The sequence below is a fragment of the Coturnix japonica genome, chromosome 2 (genome assembly GCF_001577835.2).
Source record: "Coturnix japonica isolate 7356 chromosome 2, Coturnix japonica 2.1, whole genome shotgun sequence".
NCBI classification, from domain to species: Eukaryota; Metazoa; Chordata; class Aves; order Galliformes; family Phasianidae; genus Coturnix; species Coturnix japonica.
Window position 1 is genome coordinate 20,006,319 of NC_029517.1, and position 17,129 is coordinate 20,023,447.

At 37.3% G+C, this 17,129-nt stretch overlaps 1 protein-coding gene across 5 annotated transcripts in view; it reads left to right on the forward strand.

Annotated features, from left to right (window-relative positions):
* Positions 1 to 17,129, forward strand: part of CDK14 (cyclin dependent kinase 14) — a 288,398-nt gene that overhangs the window by 160,600 nt on the left and 110,669 nt on the right. For all 5 annotated transcript variants that reach the window (XR_001553047.2, XM_015853364.2, XM_015853369.2 and 2 more), the window contains 2 exons: positions 2,234 to 2,354; positions 9,544 to 9,637. Coding sequence is in view for 4 of the 5 variants with exons in the window: in XM_015853364.2 (XP_015708850.1) it covers positions 2,234 to 2,354; positions 9,544 to 9,637 (215 nt within the window). In the remaining variant the exon portion in view is untranslated. The remainder of the gene's footprint in view (positions 1 to 2,233; positions 2,355 to 9,543; positions 9,638 to 17,129) is intronic.

The following is a 17,129-nucleotide window of genomic DNA, read 5'->3' on the forward strand; positions in this document are numbered from 1 at the left end:
TACATTAATTTTGAGTCTTCAAATGAAAGTGTTCATAATTGCAAATGCTGTATTTGTGCAGAGTGTTCTTCAGAAAAAGCAAACTTTGTTCTCATTCCTAAGAAAAAGAAGCTCCTCCAAGGCATTAGCCTAATTTGGGCCCTTTGAATTCTGTACTGGAAAAGCAATTGACTAAAACAGAGGGCTGCGCCAAATGTTCTTGTGTCAAATTTTAGCCTTTCCATGTATTTCCCTTGGTTGTTCAGTTCTGCTAAATTTGGCCATGTAATCTGCCAATTTAGTGTAAGTGCATGAGCAGGAAACCAGTTGGCCACTATATAGAACTTATGGCTTTAAACCTCTTAAACCTGGATCACTTATGCCATTTGATGTCAGTGTCTGAGCTTGATTTGCTCTTACAAATTAATGTTTTGTTTCCTAACTTTCTCAGTTCCAGTAATGATCCTCTTATAACTGAGAAACCAGATGTAGCAACCTCAAAGGTGCCTGCCCAAGTAACTTGTGAATGCCCCATCCCTGGAGGCATTCAAGACCAAGCTGGATGTGGCTGTGGGAAGCCTCATCTAGTGGCTGGCAACCACAGAGCAGGGGGGTTGAATCTAAATGGTTTTTAAGGTCCTTTTCAACCCAGGCCATTCTATGATTCTATGACAGGTACTGCAGGTAGCATAAGGCTACCTCTCCTCTTCTGAGGTGTGCTGCAGTTGCCGACCTTGTGTTCTTTACATGAGCCAAGTATTGGTCAAGCTAGTGATCAAGTGGACAAATATAAGGGAGATGGGAGTCTGAAAACTGAAGCGGGGAAAAAAAAATAGTTTGTTCATATTTAAAATGTTCTTGTTACTGTTTTGTTTTATGTTTTGGTTTTTTTTTTTAAAGACATTTTGGCATACAGGTCAAATTATTCCCCTACACTGGTTTAATTGCTATAATCAGCTGATAATGCAATCTACTGGCAAGATTTGCCATCATTACTATGGAGATGTATTCACTGAGATTAACTGTTCTTAAATAGCTTCTCCAGTGCATTAAGAAAGGTGCAAAGGACTCTCATCATTACTTTTATGTGATTCTCATTTTGTGTATTTCTTTCTGAGGGCATAGCTGCTTTCTGGTTTATGTGAGGTGTAAGACATGACTGTGACCTGTTAGTGATTTCATTTTTTTATTTGTGTGAAAGGGAAACCAGTAAGTCTTTGTTTAGGAAGAAAAAAAGCAGTGGTGCATTGCACTGATTTCTATTACTTCTGCATGTCTGGTGTTCCCAGTGAGGGACTGGGTGGTCTCAAGGCACTAAGCAGGAGCAAGCTGCTTGGAAAAGGTGTTTGTAGGTGATGGGAACAGTCACCAAAAGTCCTGGAAATGTTTTTTTCCAGTTTCCTGATGACTGACGTGCTTGTAGGAGAAACATTAGAAAGATACACATTTTACTGATGCTTATAAAAGCACATGAGAATCTCTCCTAAAATCTTTCCAATTTTACATGGGGTAGATTATAGTTATATAGTTCTGTGAGTCATTTTAAATGTATGACAAACTTGAAAGACAATTATTGTAAATAGTATATTTTTAGTAGGTTACAGCTTTCATCATTTTGATTTCTGTTTCTGAGATTGCTGCATTGCCAATGTATATTTTTTGAGAGAGAAGAATTTTTCATGTAACATTTTTGGATGTATTGCTGCAATATTAATATTTATTTGAATGGAAATGTCTGAGTGTTTCTACTGCTTTCAAATACAAATTTGAATAAGCAGGCTGGAATTTGCAGCATCAACAGCAGGTTTTCTTAGGCTCCCCTAAAAAAACATCTAATCTGTGTCACTATATGTATGGGAGTTCCCTTTCCATTCTCTTTTCCTATGCACTTAAACGAAAGACTTTTGATGCCTAAGGATGAGTAGTTAATGGAAATGAATAACTTTATTTATTTGTCTTTCATTTAAGTATACCACATTGTAACTTTACATCTCCCCAGGGCTTCTGGTTGTCATTATCAAAGTCAAATTTTATTATTCTTTTATAGTAATCACAGCTATGTTTAGCCAAGTATTAAATCAACGATGCTTTCTTCCATTAAGCAACTTATTTTGTTACTAGTAGAAAAAAATTGCTTGCAACATGTGTTCATGTTAACGTGATGTGATCTCATATATACTTTTAGGATCTTAACTCTACAGCAAACCATTTCTTTGGTTCAGTTTTTATTAATTTCTTTGTGTTTACCCAACAGGTCTTGCAAGAGCTAAATCAGTTCCCAGCCATACGTATTCTAATGAAGTGGTAACCCTATGGTACAGACCTCCAGATGTCCTTTTGGGATCAACAGAATATTCAACCTGCCTTGACATGTGGTCAGTATAGCATCTTTGCGCAGCATACTATGTAGGTGCTTTAGCTCCGATTTTGTGTGTGTAAAACAAATATGTGGCACAGTTAATGGTGTAGTTAAAGCTTAATGTTATGATGGTATAGCTCATGTGCAGTAAACTCTGTGGTTGACTCAGTTATTTCCATAAATGAATACCCTCCTGCAACCCACATGGTACCCAGGTGGGTACCTGCTGTTGGCATACCACTAGCAGAGCCAGTAATGCTTTTCAGAATACTAGGAGTTGTTGCTTGCTGCTCCTTAGTGAACAGCTGGTAACTATGATTCAACTGGTAACTATGATACCACATGATGATCCACATGGTGGATAGTGCTATACTATCAATATCTGCTAAAGTACATAACTGGTAAAGCATTGCATTTACGACTGAAATGCCCAAAATTGCCCTGTCCATCAGATTGTATGAGATGTAGCAAGGAAAATCCCAGGATTCTCTGGATGCAAAAATACTGCATCTATTCATCTGCTCTGCCCATTAGCAGAAAGTCAGTGTGTGACATATTGTTGGACAAATTTCTTTCAAACTTGCAGGCTTTGTTTAGGCCTGAAGATTTGAAAGAACAGCATGATGCATGTAAGTTACAGCACCTAGCTTCTTTTGATGACATCAGTTAATTCCATGTTGAACAGTGAAGGTGTGTGTGTTTTTTTGACTGTTAGAAACCAAGGTAGAGGTTCCTCAGACTGCCTTTATACAAGAGGTGCTCCAGCCCTCCCTTTGGTTCTCCTCGTAGCCCCCTTCAGGACTCTTTCCATCAGCTCTGCATCCTTCTTGTGCTGAGGGCCCAGACATGGGCACAGTACTGCAGATGGGCCCTTACAGGGTCAGAGTAGAGAGGGACAGTCAACTCCATCACCCTGCTGCCACTTCTCCTTTAGTGCAGTCCTGAATTCACTTGGCCTTCAGATTTCTGCTACCCCTCACAAACTGGCCAACTATGGATGGCTTAGAAGGCCCTGGTAATACAGTTTCATTCACATGGTAGGCTGATCTACTGCTGCATCTGAATTCAGTTTACAGCAAATTTCTATTGCATGTGACAGAAGAGCTTTGGGTTTTACTTGTGTGTTTGCTGTATTGCCTGTGATAGCTTTTGCTGTGTGCTGGTGAGAGTTGTTTGTCCCTGCCTGGGTCACTGCTATGGACATGGCATGTTCAGCATCAAGATCTGCTGGAGCTCAGGCAGCCATGGGGCTCTCCTTGCGCAAGGCTCCTCAAATCTGGGCCATAATTACATTAAAACCACCTGGTGATTTCCCAGAGTGAGAGGAAGGCAGAGACATGGAAAAACCTATCTTCCATCAGCTACAAAGATAATTTGGTAATTTGTTATCAAAAGTGTGTTTGTAGCATTAGCATTTTTATGCAATTACTGGCATTATGTCCTTATGGCAGAAACTGCATGCTCTCTTGTGTCCTTATTGATAATCCACATTATGTCAAAACTAGGCAGCCACTTCACTAAATATTTAAATAACGTTGAGGCACAAAGCACAGCTGTGTCTTCTGCTTAGGAAAAAAAAAAAAAAAAGACCAGCAAGGGGCCTTTGCTTTACCCATGATAAATAACATTTCATGGGGGCTCCCAGGGAAGGGAAAGTGGAGCTCCTACTGAGGAGAAAGCCCAGCTGCATGAAAAAGGAGTCCAAATATTAACCACTGGACAGTGGTGGGGAAGCAGGTGGCAGAGGCTGCAGGCTATTTTTACACTTCATTTGCTGGTGTAGGGCATTAGGGGAGTAACTAAAAGCTAATGATCCACATACAATATTACATTCTCCTGCTTTCTTTTTAAATAGCCATTGGCAATAAAATAATATTAATGAAGACATACATGCATTAGCGGTGTCAGGCTAGTGATGGAAATCAATGAATGCAGTGGGCTTTGTGATTTACTGCTGACAGCATTTGATACAGTGGCATTGTGTGAATGTGCTACGCTACCTAAAACTGCATCAAAGAGTTGTGATAACCTTTGATATGCTTGCTTTTTTCTTTTTTCTTTTTTTCCTCTTGATGAGGACTTACTGGTAGCTTATGAAAATGGCTTTGCATTGCCTCTGGTGTAACTTTCCTTAATCCTTGAATTTTACAGTCCTTTGAAAGTCAGTGCAAGGAAAATAAGCTTCAGTACATAAAGGGTTTATGAATTACTAAAAACCATATATAAGTGATACAGAAACATAGGGAAAAATCCCCAAATGAACCTCTCCTATTTGTTCCTTACAGAAAGAATATAGTCTTAGTAAATGAAGTAATTTAAACAGCTTATTAAACCATTTTTGGTTCTGTTAATGCATGTGCTGCTACATCTGGGTTTCTCAGATCAGGAAGTCACAGGGGATGTTTTATTTTCCAATGCAGCTGGCTAAAAACTGTTTTTACTGACAGCTGGCAAATTTTGCATATCCTGTTTTGCTTTTAAAAAATAAACCTTAGAAACAATTCAGGTAACCTCATGTTGACTCTTTAAATTCACTTTTAGTAATGAACGTCAACTGTGCTTAGAGCTGTGAAAGAAATTGCTCATAACTATGCAAGTCAAATGTTATGAAACTGCTTATCAAATCACTGTTATTTAACTTTGTAACATCTGGATTGATGGACATGATGTCAATTCAGATCATAGTCTGGGGACAGCTGTTCACATGAAGGTTTTCTATTATATTGTTAGACAAATAAATGGTAATTTTAAGGTGTTTGGCACTTTCTATATATTACCTGCTCTGAGGTAGATTTGAGTATTTGATGTAATTCTGTGTGTGCTTTCATGAATATTTGGCCAGTAAAGGCCTATGATAGTAATTAAGATATTTATTATGAAAAAGAAATAATAATAATGAATCTTGTCTTAGACACAGGTGTATGAAATTGTTTTTACATAGGAGATATTACAAAGGCATCTTTATCCCATATCTGCTGTAAACAATTTGCAATGAAAGAAATCTGTGAGTAGGAGTCCCAGTACACACTGAAGAAATGCTGCTTCGGGCCCAAGAGAGAAAACAGTGCAGAGTTGATCAGTTCTTCTGCCCTCAGTGTTAGTTATGATTGACATTGCCACTAGAAAGAAAAGCTAATCTTCAGGATTAGGATATTAAGGGTATTGCAATAACAATCAAGCTATTGTTAATTAAACTTCTTACTGCTAGTGAGCACCTCAAAATTTTTAACAGCTCAGTTAACTTTTGATTGAAAAATTGTCATGAGGTCTGATATAAAGAAATACTGACCGTGAGGAAAACATCTTTGTTTCTGGTTATTGGAAGGACAGTTCCTATCAAAGAAACAACTTTTATCCATCTGAAACGAGAGATGTACCATCCTTTTTAAACTGCTAAAAATACTTAGTGTGTGTGTTGGGAAAGTACTTCAAAAAAGTATCTGGATCTATATTATATTACTGTAGTATCCAAATGCAGAGAGGCTGTAGATTCTTCTTGTTGCAGTAAGAATCTTTGCTGCACAGAGGAATGCAAATTCGTAAACCAAAAATACAAAACCAAGCTCCAAGTAAGCAAGCTAATTTTATGACAATAAGTTCTTGAGTTACAGACTTTGTGCAGAGGAAAAACAGAACAGTCCACCTCATAAGTAGTTTCCTGAGGCATCCCACTTCGTTTTTACAGTCTCATTTACTGTGTTATTTCAAATGCAAGAGTAACTCATTTGGCTGTGCTATTAACTCAGCCCATATAAGGACGGGTGGTGGCAGCCGAAGTCCCAGCAAATTAAGCAGGACAATAGAAGAGCAATATTAGATGGTATGGCCACATATGGTCTCATCAATACATCAATAGGTTTAGTCATGCTTTTTGTCATCAGAAAGTAAGCCGCACATTTCAACATTAAATGGCTGTCACTTTACTTTGTAAGGTTATCCTATGCTGTTCCATGGGGAAGATCTCTAAAAAACCATCTCAGACTTAGCTGCATTTGGTTTACTTATTAAAAGTCAGGAGATCTACCAAGGAAGTAGGAAAATTTAATTTGAATGTACTGAAATATATTTCTGCCACAAAAATGATTTCTGAAATGCTGCCTGGAAATGACAATGTGTGCAGTGTGCCCAGATGATACATAGATAACATGCCCTTGGAGATTCATGCACAGTACAACCAAGTTAATTGGTCATATTTCACATATCAAGATGTAATCTTTGCATCACAGAAACTAGAGATGGGAGTGATCTGTGAGATAATCTTATCCACCCCACTGTTAATGCAAATCTGCTCCCTGAAGGATATTGTTAAGTGTTTCAGCTTGCCTGGTTTCACATGACTGTAACTGTGGAGTTCCCATCCTTTGGGAGGCCTGGGTACAGCATAATTGTTAAGAGTATTTCTCTAACACATCCTGAAGTTTTCATTTCCTAAACGCTTTTTCCCATTTCTGATTATCTTTGATCTATCTATGGTTTTGGGAACCATTAAAATCCTAGCCAATTCTTCACTGCTTTTCATTTTACATAACATTAAATACAGAGTCATTGTGTTCTCCCTGTCCTCTGTGTTTTCTTTTAGCCAAGAATGACATAGTTCTTTTATTTCTTTCCTTAAAAACAAGCTCTTCTGGCCTCTAAATCATTATGACTTTGCTCAAAAATCTCTAAGCTGTTTAGTGGTTTGTGAGCTTTCCAAAAACAAGTCTAAATGTAACAGCCTTGTACAGACTTTTATGTCTGTTCATGTTCCAGGTGTGTATTTAAGGTCTGTGATTCAGGATTCCTGCCATACATTTAGTTTCTACTTGCTGTGAGCTTAATAAAAAACTCACTAAGTACACTAAGGCATCTAAAATACCATTACGTCCATTTAAAGTCTTTATGTGATTTTGTGCCTTTCTGAGTATTTCATATCAGTTCAATGTCATACTCTTTTTTTTTTTTTTTTTTTTTTTTTTTTTTCCCCTCCTCTTTCTCTCCCTCTTTAGTATTCATTTAATCTTTCCTTTCTGTGGGCTTGTTCTTCAGAGTGCTGGTTGAGTGCCATAAGCTTTGAAACCAAGCATAATTTTGAAGTGGGCCAAAGTGAACAGCAGTCCTCCAGCCCAAGGCTGGAAGCTTTTTCATGTTTCTCTCAGTGATTTTAATAACCTTTTCATTTTTGTACTAGTTGCTCATCTAACTCCTCATTTCAGTATATGACTAAACGGAGTACTAGGTTACACAACAGCCCAAGCCACATAATAGGATTCTTCTTTCCAAGCAGGAAATTTTTCTTCTGTGGTATTTGCAGTTTTTTTCTAGATTTTTGGCTCATTCTTGTCCAAGATCTGCTAGGACTGGAAAATTTTGAAAATGTATTTTTCAAAAAGCATAGAATAATCTGGAAAAATCTGCGTGTTTCTTTTCCATCAGAGCTAGCTGTACTTTCTCTGCAGCAGTGCCTCATTTTAGGGTTATAATGATAAACTGGTTTGATGAAATGCCCTCTTTCTGGCTGCAACAGAGCTCTAATCCCCTTTTCTGTAGAACTGGTTTTTTTGTTTTTTTTTTCCTATCTTGAATAAACGACTTCCAACAGAAATCTTGAATTTTTCTTTGCCTGAGATCCTGATACTGTTTGGGAGTATTTGACTAAGATATATTGTGCCTATCTGTGCCTAATGGAGCACAAACCAGAGTGAATGATGACTGGCAGTTTAATCAATTCTGTTCATTCAGTAATCAGCAGCAGCATATGGAACATAAATTTCAGCCTCTCCCTTTTATAAACACCTGAATTATTCCAAAATTGGACCAGAACCCTGCCTTCAATGTTTTCATCCACTTTTTCAATGTCTAGGGAGAAACTTTGTTTACTGTATCTCTGATTTGGGATCTAGAAATGGGAAATAGGGCTGCCTGTTTAATTTTCTTTCCCAGTGATTTAACCATCAACTCTCATAGTCTTGAAACAGAGTTATTTCATTCTGCTCTGTAGTAGTCAGAGCCTTCAGAAACGAGTAAAACATGGCTTATCTGCTGATAATCCCAGTTGTAATAATTTACCTCTGAAAACAGAGTTAAATTAGAGATTACTGCTGGAATTTTCAGACTGAAAGGACACAACTCACAGCTTAAGGGGAAGGTGGAAATTGTCTTTGGGGAGTTATTGCTTCATTCTGGTATACACTTTGGGTTATTTAATTGACATTTGCACTGAGTTAATCTTTTTTTCTGTGGTTGCCACACAGATATGGGTTATATGTCATACACAGGATTTTGCATGTGCAAGTTGTATATGTATAGGAAATAGTAATTCACCAAGCTACAGCATTTAGTTGAATTCTGCATCCTATTGCAGCTGAGAGACATATTCTCTCTTAATCTTATTTTGATTGATGGAACAAGTGTTGAGCTTCTTTCATTCAGAAAATGAGCAAATGCAAATTTCTAACTTCTTTTGCTTCTCAGACACAAGAATTGCACGGGTAGTTTATTTACGTCCTGCAGACATTTTCCTCAGTTCTTTAGAATCCATTCTTTTGGCTGCATATTTCTTCCCCAGTTTCCTAGTACTTCTGTCAGTGGCTTAAATGAGTGAGATGAGGGGATCAGCACAAAATACCTTTATGATAGCATGGAGCAAGGAGCTGTAGCAAGGCAGCTGTGGTGATGAGGAGAGAGGCTGTAACTGCAAGCCTATCCCATGAGTCAACTGCATTTGAGCAGTAGCATATTTTATTGTCTGTGAGCAGCCATGTGTCTTTTTGATTCATTTTCCCAGATTTGCCTTCACTCTGAACTCTTCCAATGTGCCTCTGTGCCATGGTCCCATCCAATTTAGCTTCTCCCAAAGATGCTCTCTCAGTGCCACTCCCACATCCCCAGAGTCTGTTTGGGAGCGTGTGTGTGTTCCTTGGGAAGCACTCATATAGATAGAAAGTTGGTGCTGTGGCTTTACTGGTGTCAACAACAGCCATTCATTTTCCTCTTATCTCTACTCTTAGCTTTCAAAATCCCACAAAAGTATTTGCGTACATTGTTTTTCAGCAAGTACAAGTGCTTGTCATTTAGGCTGGCACTGATTTAAAATACAACACAAATAAAATACATTATTTGAATATTGAATATTGATGATAGAGACAAATCATTGTTTATAGCTCTTTAATCTAAAATAAATCTTCTAATATTGCATGCTTTTCTTTTTCTTTTTCCCTCTGTAGGGGAGTGGGATGTATCTTTGTAGAAATGATTCAAGGGGTTGCTGCTTTTCCAGGAATGAAAGACATTCAAGATCAACTTGAAAGGATATTTCTGGTGAGTTCTTTCTTGCTGACGTAACATACGCAAAACAATGGCTGGCAAATGTTTGTGTATGTCTTTGTGTCAGGAGTGAAGTTGGTGATTGCGCCAAGGATCAGAAGTCTAGTCTACAAACTAGGTTTAATTTACTTTGTATATTCTTGAGGATTTTTCAGTATGTTCAGATCTTGTACAATATTATTTTTTTTTCAACAAATATTTTACAAATAATCCAAGAAAAGATTATTATATAGCTGCAGAAAAATAGTTTTCCGGTTGTAAGCCCATGTCTTGTTATGCTCACTTTACAAGTGATCAAAAACTACAGCTTTGATTGGCTTGCTATAAATTTTATGCTAATGTTGTAATGTCAGTGGGAAGAATTCTTCTGTGAGATAAACATGCAAAGGAAAGAGCAAGACAGAAAACTGAACAGAAAATGGGAAATCAGAAATTGGGATTTTAGTCAAGTCCAATGGGAGCTCTTGGCTACTACTTCTGTGGTCTCTTTGGGAGCATGTGTGTGCTCCCTGGGAAGCACTCACACAGACATAATGCTGCTCATAGAGTGCACTGTACCCTTCGTAATGTGTGTGGGTGGATTGGCTGGGGGGAAGGCATTGTAAGAACAGCATCTTCCCTCATCCTGTCAACCTGCTTTGATTCTGACCACAAGTTTTGGAGGAAAACATGAGTACAGCCTTGCCTTTAAAGATTAATCTGTCATAAGCCAGATTTATTTCACACACACATGATTTATTTGGAATTCTTTTATGGCATATGAAGAGAAAGGGGAAAAAAAGATTTCATATTGGGTTTATAAAACTTCTGGTCTTAATTTCACTCCAACTTGCCTTTATTACCTCTCTTTTTTGGGGAACATCAATGAATTTATCACCTGCTCTTAGGAGTGACTGAAAAAAAATAATCTTATAAAACAAGACTTTACTTGACTATGATATAGAAACATCTCATTTCATGTCAAGTATTTTGATACTCTGCCCACTTGGCTAATACAAAATCCTCTGCTAAGGAAAAATAGCTGTGCTGCAATGTAACCAACCATAAGCAGTTCTTCAAGTGTTTTTGTGATGTGTTCAATTGCTTTGTTAGTTTGCCAGCATGTTTGTTTTAAGCTAGCAACTACTGGGCGAAGTTTTAGAGTTCCTCTTTTTAAAAACTATGCCTCTCATTTATTTGGATGAAATTTCTTCCTGTTGTTCAACACAGAACTTTGAAATAAAAATTCTTCTCTTGTGTTTCATCTCTTATATTATGGTAAAATTTGGGCAAGCATGTCTGTGTTGGATGTAGAGTAGACTGATAACAGCAGAAATTAGTGCCTCTTTTCATGTGTTTTTTGGTACTAGGTATGTCATAAAATTCTATGTTTATATATCTTTTATAAACCTGCTGTTTGTTCCTATATTCCCTCCTCTTCCCTATTCCCTACAACTGTTTATGTGTCAAAATGCTGAAACAAATACATCCCACAGTGAGTTCTAAGTCTTCCCAATTTTATGATTCTGTTTTCAAATTGAAGCTGAAATACTGAGGACAGTGCTGAAACAGCAGGAGATAAATTATTAATCTTGTTTCTATAACTTGATCTTTTACAAATCTTAGAAGAAAAAGTGAGAAAGAATAGGTTTATGATCTGTTGTTAAATCAGAGTTAATCTTTCTAGTTACCCTTAGCTAAACAGTTTCAGTGAATGCGTTCCTAATGTGCTCTAAGCATCATTAAAAATTTACCTATTTAAAAGTTATAAAACAAAGGATTATTCTTGTTTGTTTTTGTATTTGAAGAGAAGGATTAAATTCATCCATTCACCAGTGAATCGCAAACAGTATATTAGTTAACTACTCTTACAAAATTAATCAGGTTTTTACACAAGATAACTAATACAGTTCCTCACAGTGAAGACTCATGGCAATAATGAACGAGATCAACCACTACAAGATTTCTCCCACAAGTCTTCCTGTAGTTCAGTTTTTCAACATCCATCAGTAATGTGTTCCTCATGGTAAAGGCTGCAGCCCACCTTCTTGGTGATGCTTTTTTTTTTCTTTAGCCCTCTCCTTTGCTACACGCACCAAAAGCTGCATTAATCTCTGTTTTATCTCTTGCCACTGTTATCAGACATAGTCATACTCTAATGGCCTGCTAGAGTCTGGGTTGCAGATCAGAACTTTCAGGAAGTCTGTTATGTTGCACTAAAAACTGAGAAAACCAGGAAAACTAAACACTATGTAATGTGTGTAATAGTTTGAAATTCTTACTGTTTATTTTCCTGTTGTATAGTTCTCTGTTATTATATAGATTAAAATAGAATATGTTGTATGTATGCTGCTTCAGTGGCTGTCAAGTCTAAGGCAAAGAGATTCTGTAAATGTTTCTACATAATTCTACCGTAGGCATTTTAAATATATACATAGCAAGAGTAGATCCAACACAGCACAGCACAGTGTTTGTTCCTGTTTATGACTGATATTTATGTTTAATAATGGCTTAATTAAGTGATTGTGTATAATAGATTAGGAAAATAGGTTGGTCTTTCAGTTATCTTAAAGAAGGCATCTTTTTAAATGTGTATTTCTTGACTTCCATTGTTTTAGACACTTGCAGATTTTTATAAACAGGAATATGAACTGATTCTATGTTTGTGTTGCAAGAGCTGTTGTTAATAAACATTCTCAGTTTCCATTACTGTAGTAGAACTCAATAAAAAAAACAAGGGTTTATAAATGAGAATCTTTTCTCTGAAACGGAGCAGCAGTAGAGTTGCTGTGAATGAGCAGGCTGCATACTGTTATTGTCACAGTTTGGATCTAATAATATGATTGCTTTTTCCCCACATATATTTAAAAGTGCAAATAATTACAATGAGAAAAAGTACTTACCAGGTAAAAGGGAAATAACACCTCTGAGTAGGTTGCTTTTTCAGAGAGGCTTAACAGCAAAAAAAAAAAAAGTCTTAATGCAGGGTGATTTGGCTTAATTGGTGCACTGCTACATCTTTAGCCATACTTTTCTCCTACTTATTGGGACTTGGATTATTTCCTGGCTAGAACTGTATTATATACAATTGGAGAGAAATCCATAATTGCGGACTGTAAAAGCTAACAAGTTTTGTGCCTTGAACTATCACAGAAGTGATGTGCTGTTATTATTCCTCACATGTATCCTAGCATAGCTGAGAAGATCCAGAAAACTATTTCAGCATTTTCTGAGATTAGCAGCCCAATCTTTTGTTACAAGATGCTAGATCTGCTGGAGTAATGATCTGATGGGATAATCTCAGCACTGCTCTTTGGTCTTGTGATATATGCATGAGACTGATGAAGGTTGGATTGTGTGAAGACAGAAACCGTTCTGCCCTGGTAAAAGGGAAAATGTGAGGCAGTCTGTTGGATCTGAATAAAACTGTACAAAACTGGGAAATATTATATGGATTCCGATACAAGGTTGCTGCATTCTTTATCAAGAGATACTTCCTTTTCATCATTTATTAGCATGCATTTCTGTAATGAAGACTTGAAGGTTTTCTGTATCAAGGAGAATTTGCCAACGTAAAAATGGCTTTAATTTTATCTGGAAGTCAAAGCTGCACCAAATGCTTGCATGTGAGCCTTGTCTGGAGAGGAGCTGACAGCTAAGCAGCACTTAGTTTTTGCTCCCAGTGGGAGGCTGTGGTGCGCTGTGCAGGCCTCACCCTGAGCCATGCTGGAAGCACCAGCTTGGGTATGCCCTGGTTTTGATGTAAGGCTGTGCTTTTATATGCTTTTATACTCAGTGTTCTTCACAGATTGAAACCAGATCAGTGTTGAATTCCTTGTGCTAGCTTTATTTTTCTTCTAGAGATATGTTTTTAAGTGGGAAGGTATTTCAGTCTCTTCCAATTTTCCTGAGGTTTTGGTGAGCTACTACAGATCAAAGTGAATTTCCCTCTTGGGCTCTGAAGCCCTCCTGATAAGGGAATAATCTTTGTGTTGGCTGAACTGCTGTCTTGGTGCCAGCTACACTAAAAATTACATTGCACTGTGAGAGTAATGCACAAGCAGTTCTTCTAATACTTTGCAGATCTCTGTGCAGGATAATGGCTCTTAAATGATGTTTCCTCTGTAAATGAGCCTTCAGTCTGCAGACAGGATGGCTGCGTGGGTGCCCTGTGTGGGCTTTTCTGCTGTAGTTGACATGGCACAGTGGGGAGCTCAGAGCCTGGAACTCCTTCCTGACACACATATTGCAAAAAGCAGGGCCTGCTCTTGGTCATGGGTGCTGTAGCTCTGTTGGGTGCCATCATGCACAGTATTAAATATAATTTAAAGTGAACAATGTGCTTCTGTTCAGCCCAGAATCCTGGTATTCCAAAGAGTGATTCTGAAACCACTTTCTTCATGGAGCAAAGATTTGCAAGGGTTTGCCATTTCCAGTAACTATATTTTTTCAAATGGAATTTTTGTTTTAAAATGGAAACATATGTATTGCTTCTGGTACTGAAGATTTAAAATGCTAGCAATATATTCTCTAGTATATATTTATAACCACACGCCTACTGAGTCATGTAAAGCAGGATCATCATTAGTTTCCTCCAAGATTCAGATAGTAACAGGCACTTGTGAAGCTGCAAAGTTTCTCCCTCTATTCTGAACCCAAAGTGCTGCTTCATGTCAGGTACATCCTCTAAAGACAGAAATAATATATTTTAACAAGCCTCACTTTCATTTAAACTTATGAGGAGTCCATAGGAAGCCTGCTGTGTGGTACACCGTGTTAATAATGTCTCTGGGGAAACTAGCCATGCCCAAGGGAGGAATAATTCCAACTATTGGGATTTTTTTGAAGTTTATCTCACTAATCAGATGTTTAGTTACCTTTATTGGTCTTCTATTCTTATGTCCTTATTCAGTACACACATTTTTTTCTGTCATATGTTAAGTACTTTGGCCCTGATATACAGCTCATTCATATCAGATGGAATAGATGCACTTGTAAGGCTGGACCTGGTCTGAAATTTCATTTTCTGTAGGCGTGACATCTTTGGTGTCTTGAATGCTACTGATGATGAATTGGATTCAAGACAATTTCTTCATCTTTGTGAAAGTGATTGTTCTTTCTTGGTGGGGTGATGTTTTCCTCCCATCTCTCTCTGCTTCCCTCCCACTGATGATTTCATGATGCCAACACAATTTTTATTGAAACTGTGGAAACTTGACTGCTGAGTTTTCTTCAGTAACTTCAGTATATGTAGAACAAGAGGAGGGCAATGTATTACATCTTGGTATTAAATTTACATCTATTTCACGTTATTATAATAATACACAAAATATTTCACTGCTTTCACATACTCAGTATTTTACAGTAATTGCCTGCAGGTTTTGCACTGGCACCACTTTTGCATGGCTCCTCTCCAGGCTATCTGTGCTTTTTGCCAAACTTAAAATGCATATAATTATAAGCTAGCACGTGGTGAATTAATAAAGTGGTCTTAAAACAAACAAACAAAAATCTTGTATCTTTTCATTTTTTGTAAAGAGTTATGGATTTCTTAAGAGATTTTTAGAAAGATTTTCAGCTTAATTTTAACTTGGCCTTCACTGTGTTGTTTACTTTCAATGCATATGTATTCTTTTTCCCTTATAAGAGGGCACAAGGTTCTTGATGATAATTTATATATCTTGTACTCTATTAACAATTCCATTAGAAGAGGGGAGAAGTAACCTCCGTGTCATAAAAACACTGGTAGAACATTACAGACACTTGCTGGGGAAGCTACCAGCTGGCAGCAGAGGGGAAAAAAATGCATGGATGTATGACTCTGTTGTTGACTTTCAAAGGATGGCTGGGTGCTGGATCAGCCAGTCATACAACTTGATGTGCCATACTGTTTTTGGTGGTTTCCTTCTAATACAGGTGTCATCCTTTGCTTGTGGGGAATTGTTCTCATTCAGCCTGCTAACTCTGAGCCAAACCCCCAGAGTTTGGCTCATTATCAGCTTGGTAGTGCAAAATGTGAAGAGTAATTGGCTATCAGAACAAGAAAACAAATTAAGACACGGTTCAGTGAAATGCAATGGCTTTGTGGTTTTCTTTGGAATTGGAATGTTTCTTCAGTATCTGCCATATTTCAGTTGCTGAATGACAAATGTTCTATAATTATAAAGAAGCACTGTTTCTTTCCTAGGCTCATCTGTCCCTCCAGAGGGTGGTTACAGGCAATACTTTAAAAAAAAATGTGCTGAGGCTCAGCCGGTGTAAATCAGTGTAGCTCTGGTTACTTACATGTGTGTGTCATTGCAGGCGCCTTCCTTGTTGGCCCCATACAAACAAATTGTGCCCATGTAAAATCTTCCTCTGTGCAGGTTGTATCCATATGTGTTACAGAGAGGTAATTTCTAATGTTTCAAATGGATGCAGGTGACATTGAAAAACAGTGCAATGATAAGCAATTTGTGTATATTACAAATTAGGTTGAAGCCTGTTCTTAGCCATAGTGTTATTCTCTTATCTTAAAACTTACTCTTCAAGTCAGTATTGTGCTATAAAATTGTACAGGACTATTCAAAAACCTGCTCTGATATGCTAGCTGTATCTCCTACAAAAGATAAATGATGAAATATCAAGCACTTATATTGCCTTCTCTTTCCATTTCATAAATTAAGGAGCAATGTTTAATAAGCCATAATCTTTTTCTTTTCCTCATTTACTTATATCCAACTGCATACTGCATTCCAAGCAGGTTTTCCAAAGAGCATCTTGATTGCCAAAATTGTTACTTATAATCTGTAGTTCAAGGTCAAACATTGTTACTATTGAAAACGTCTAAAACTTATTGTGTGGAAATTTGAGACGATGTTTTTAGAAGGAGGTTATGAGAATATGACTGATGTGTGCTATCTGTCTGCACATGTTCCCTAAAAGATTTCAAGACTAATTTTTCTTGCCCTATTAAGGACTGGAAGAAATATACATCTATTTTATCATTTTTTAGATATTATTTCAGGGAAACATCCCCTTTCAGCACAGTTAGTAGAAAGTCTGCATGTACATAAAAAGTATATTTTGCAATACTGCAAAAAAGCAATATGGCTAATTTGAATAAAGATACCTGTTCAAGTGTTTCCTGAATCAGTACCCTGGAGTATATCTTAATTCATCAAGATGCTGAACATGTGCCATATGATTGTAGTCAGCTATCACTGACATTTATTCAAGCTGCTGATTAACATCTTTATCTAAACAAAATCCTAATCTGCAGATAAGCTTACTTATTTATTGAGATTTCAGGTTTTCAAGTGAGAGTAGGTGAATTGCCTGACTAGGTACCTAATGCAGTAGGTATTTTCAGGTGTTTGAGAGTGAAATAAATAGCTCCAGATAATAAGTATTATGTTTCATTCTTGTTGCTTTGGCTCTTCCTTCACAGTATTCTGAGTTCTCTAATTAAAATAACTCACAGACAATAACAAAACTGATTTCTAGTTGTCAATTGTCGAAAGAAAAA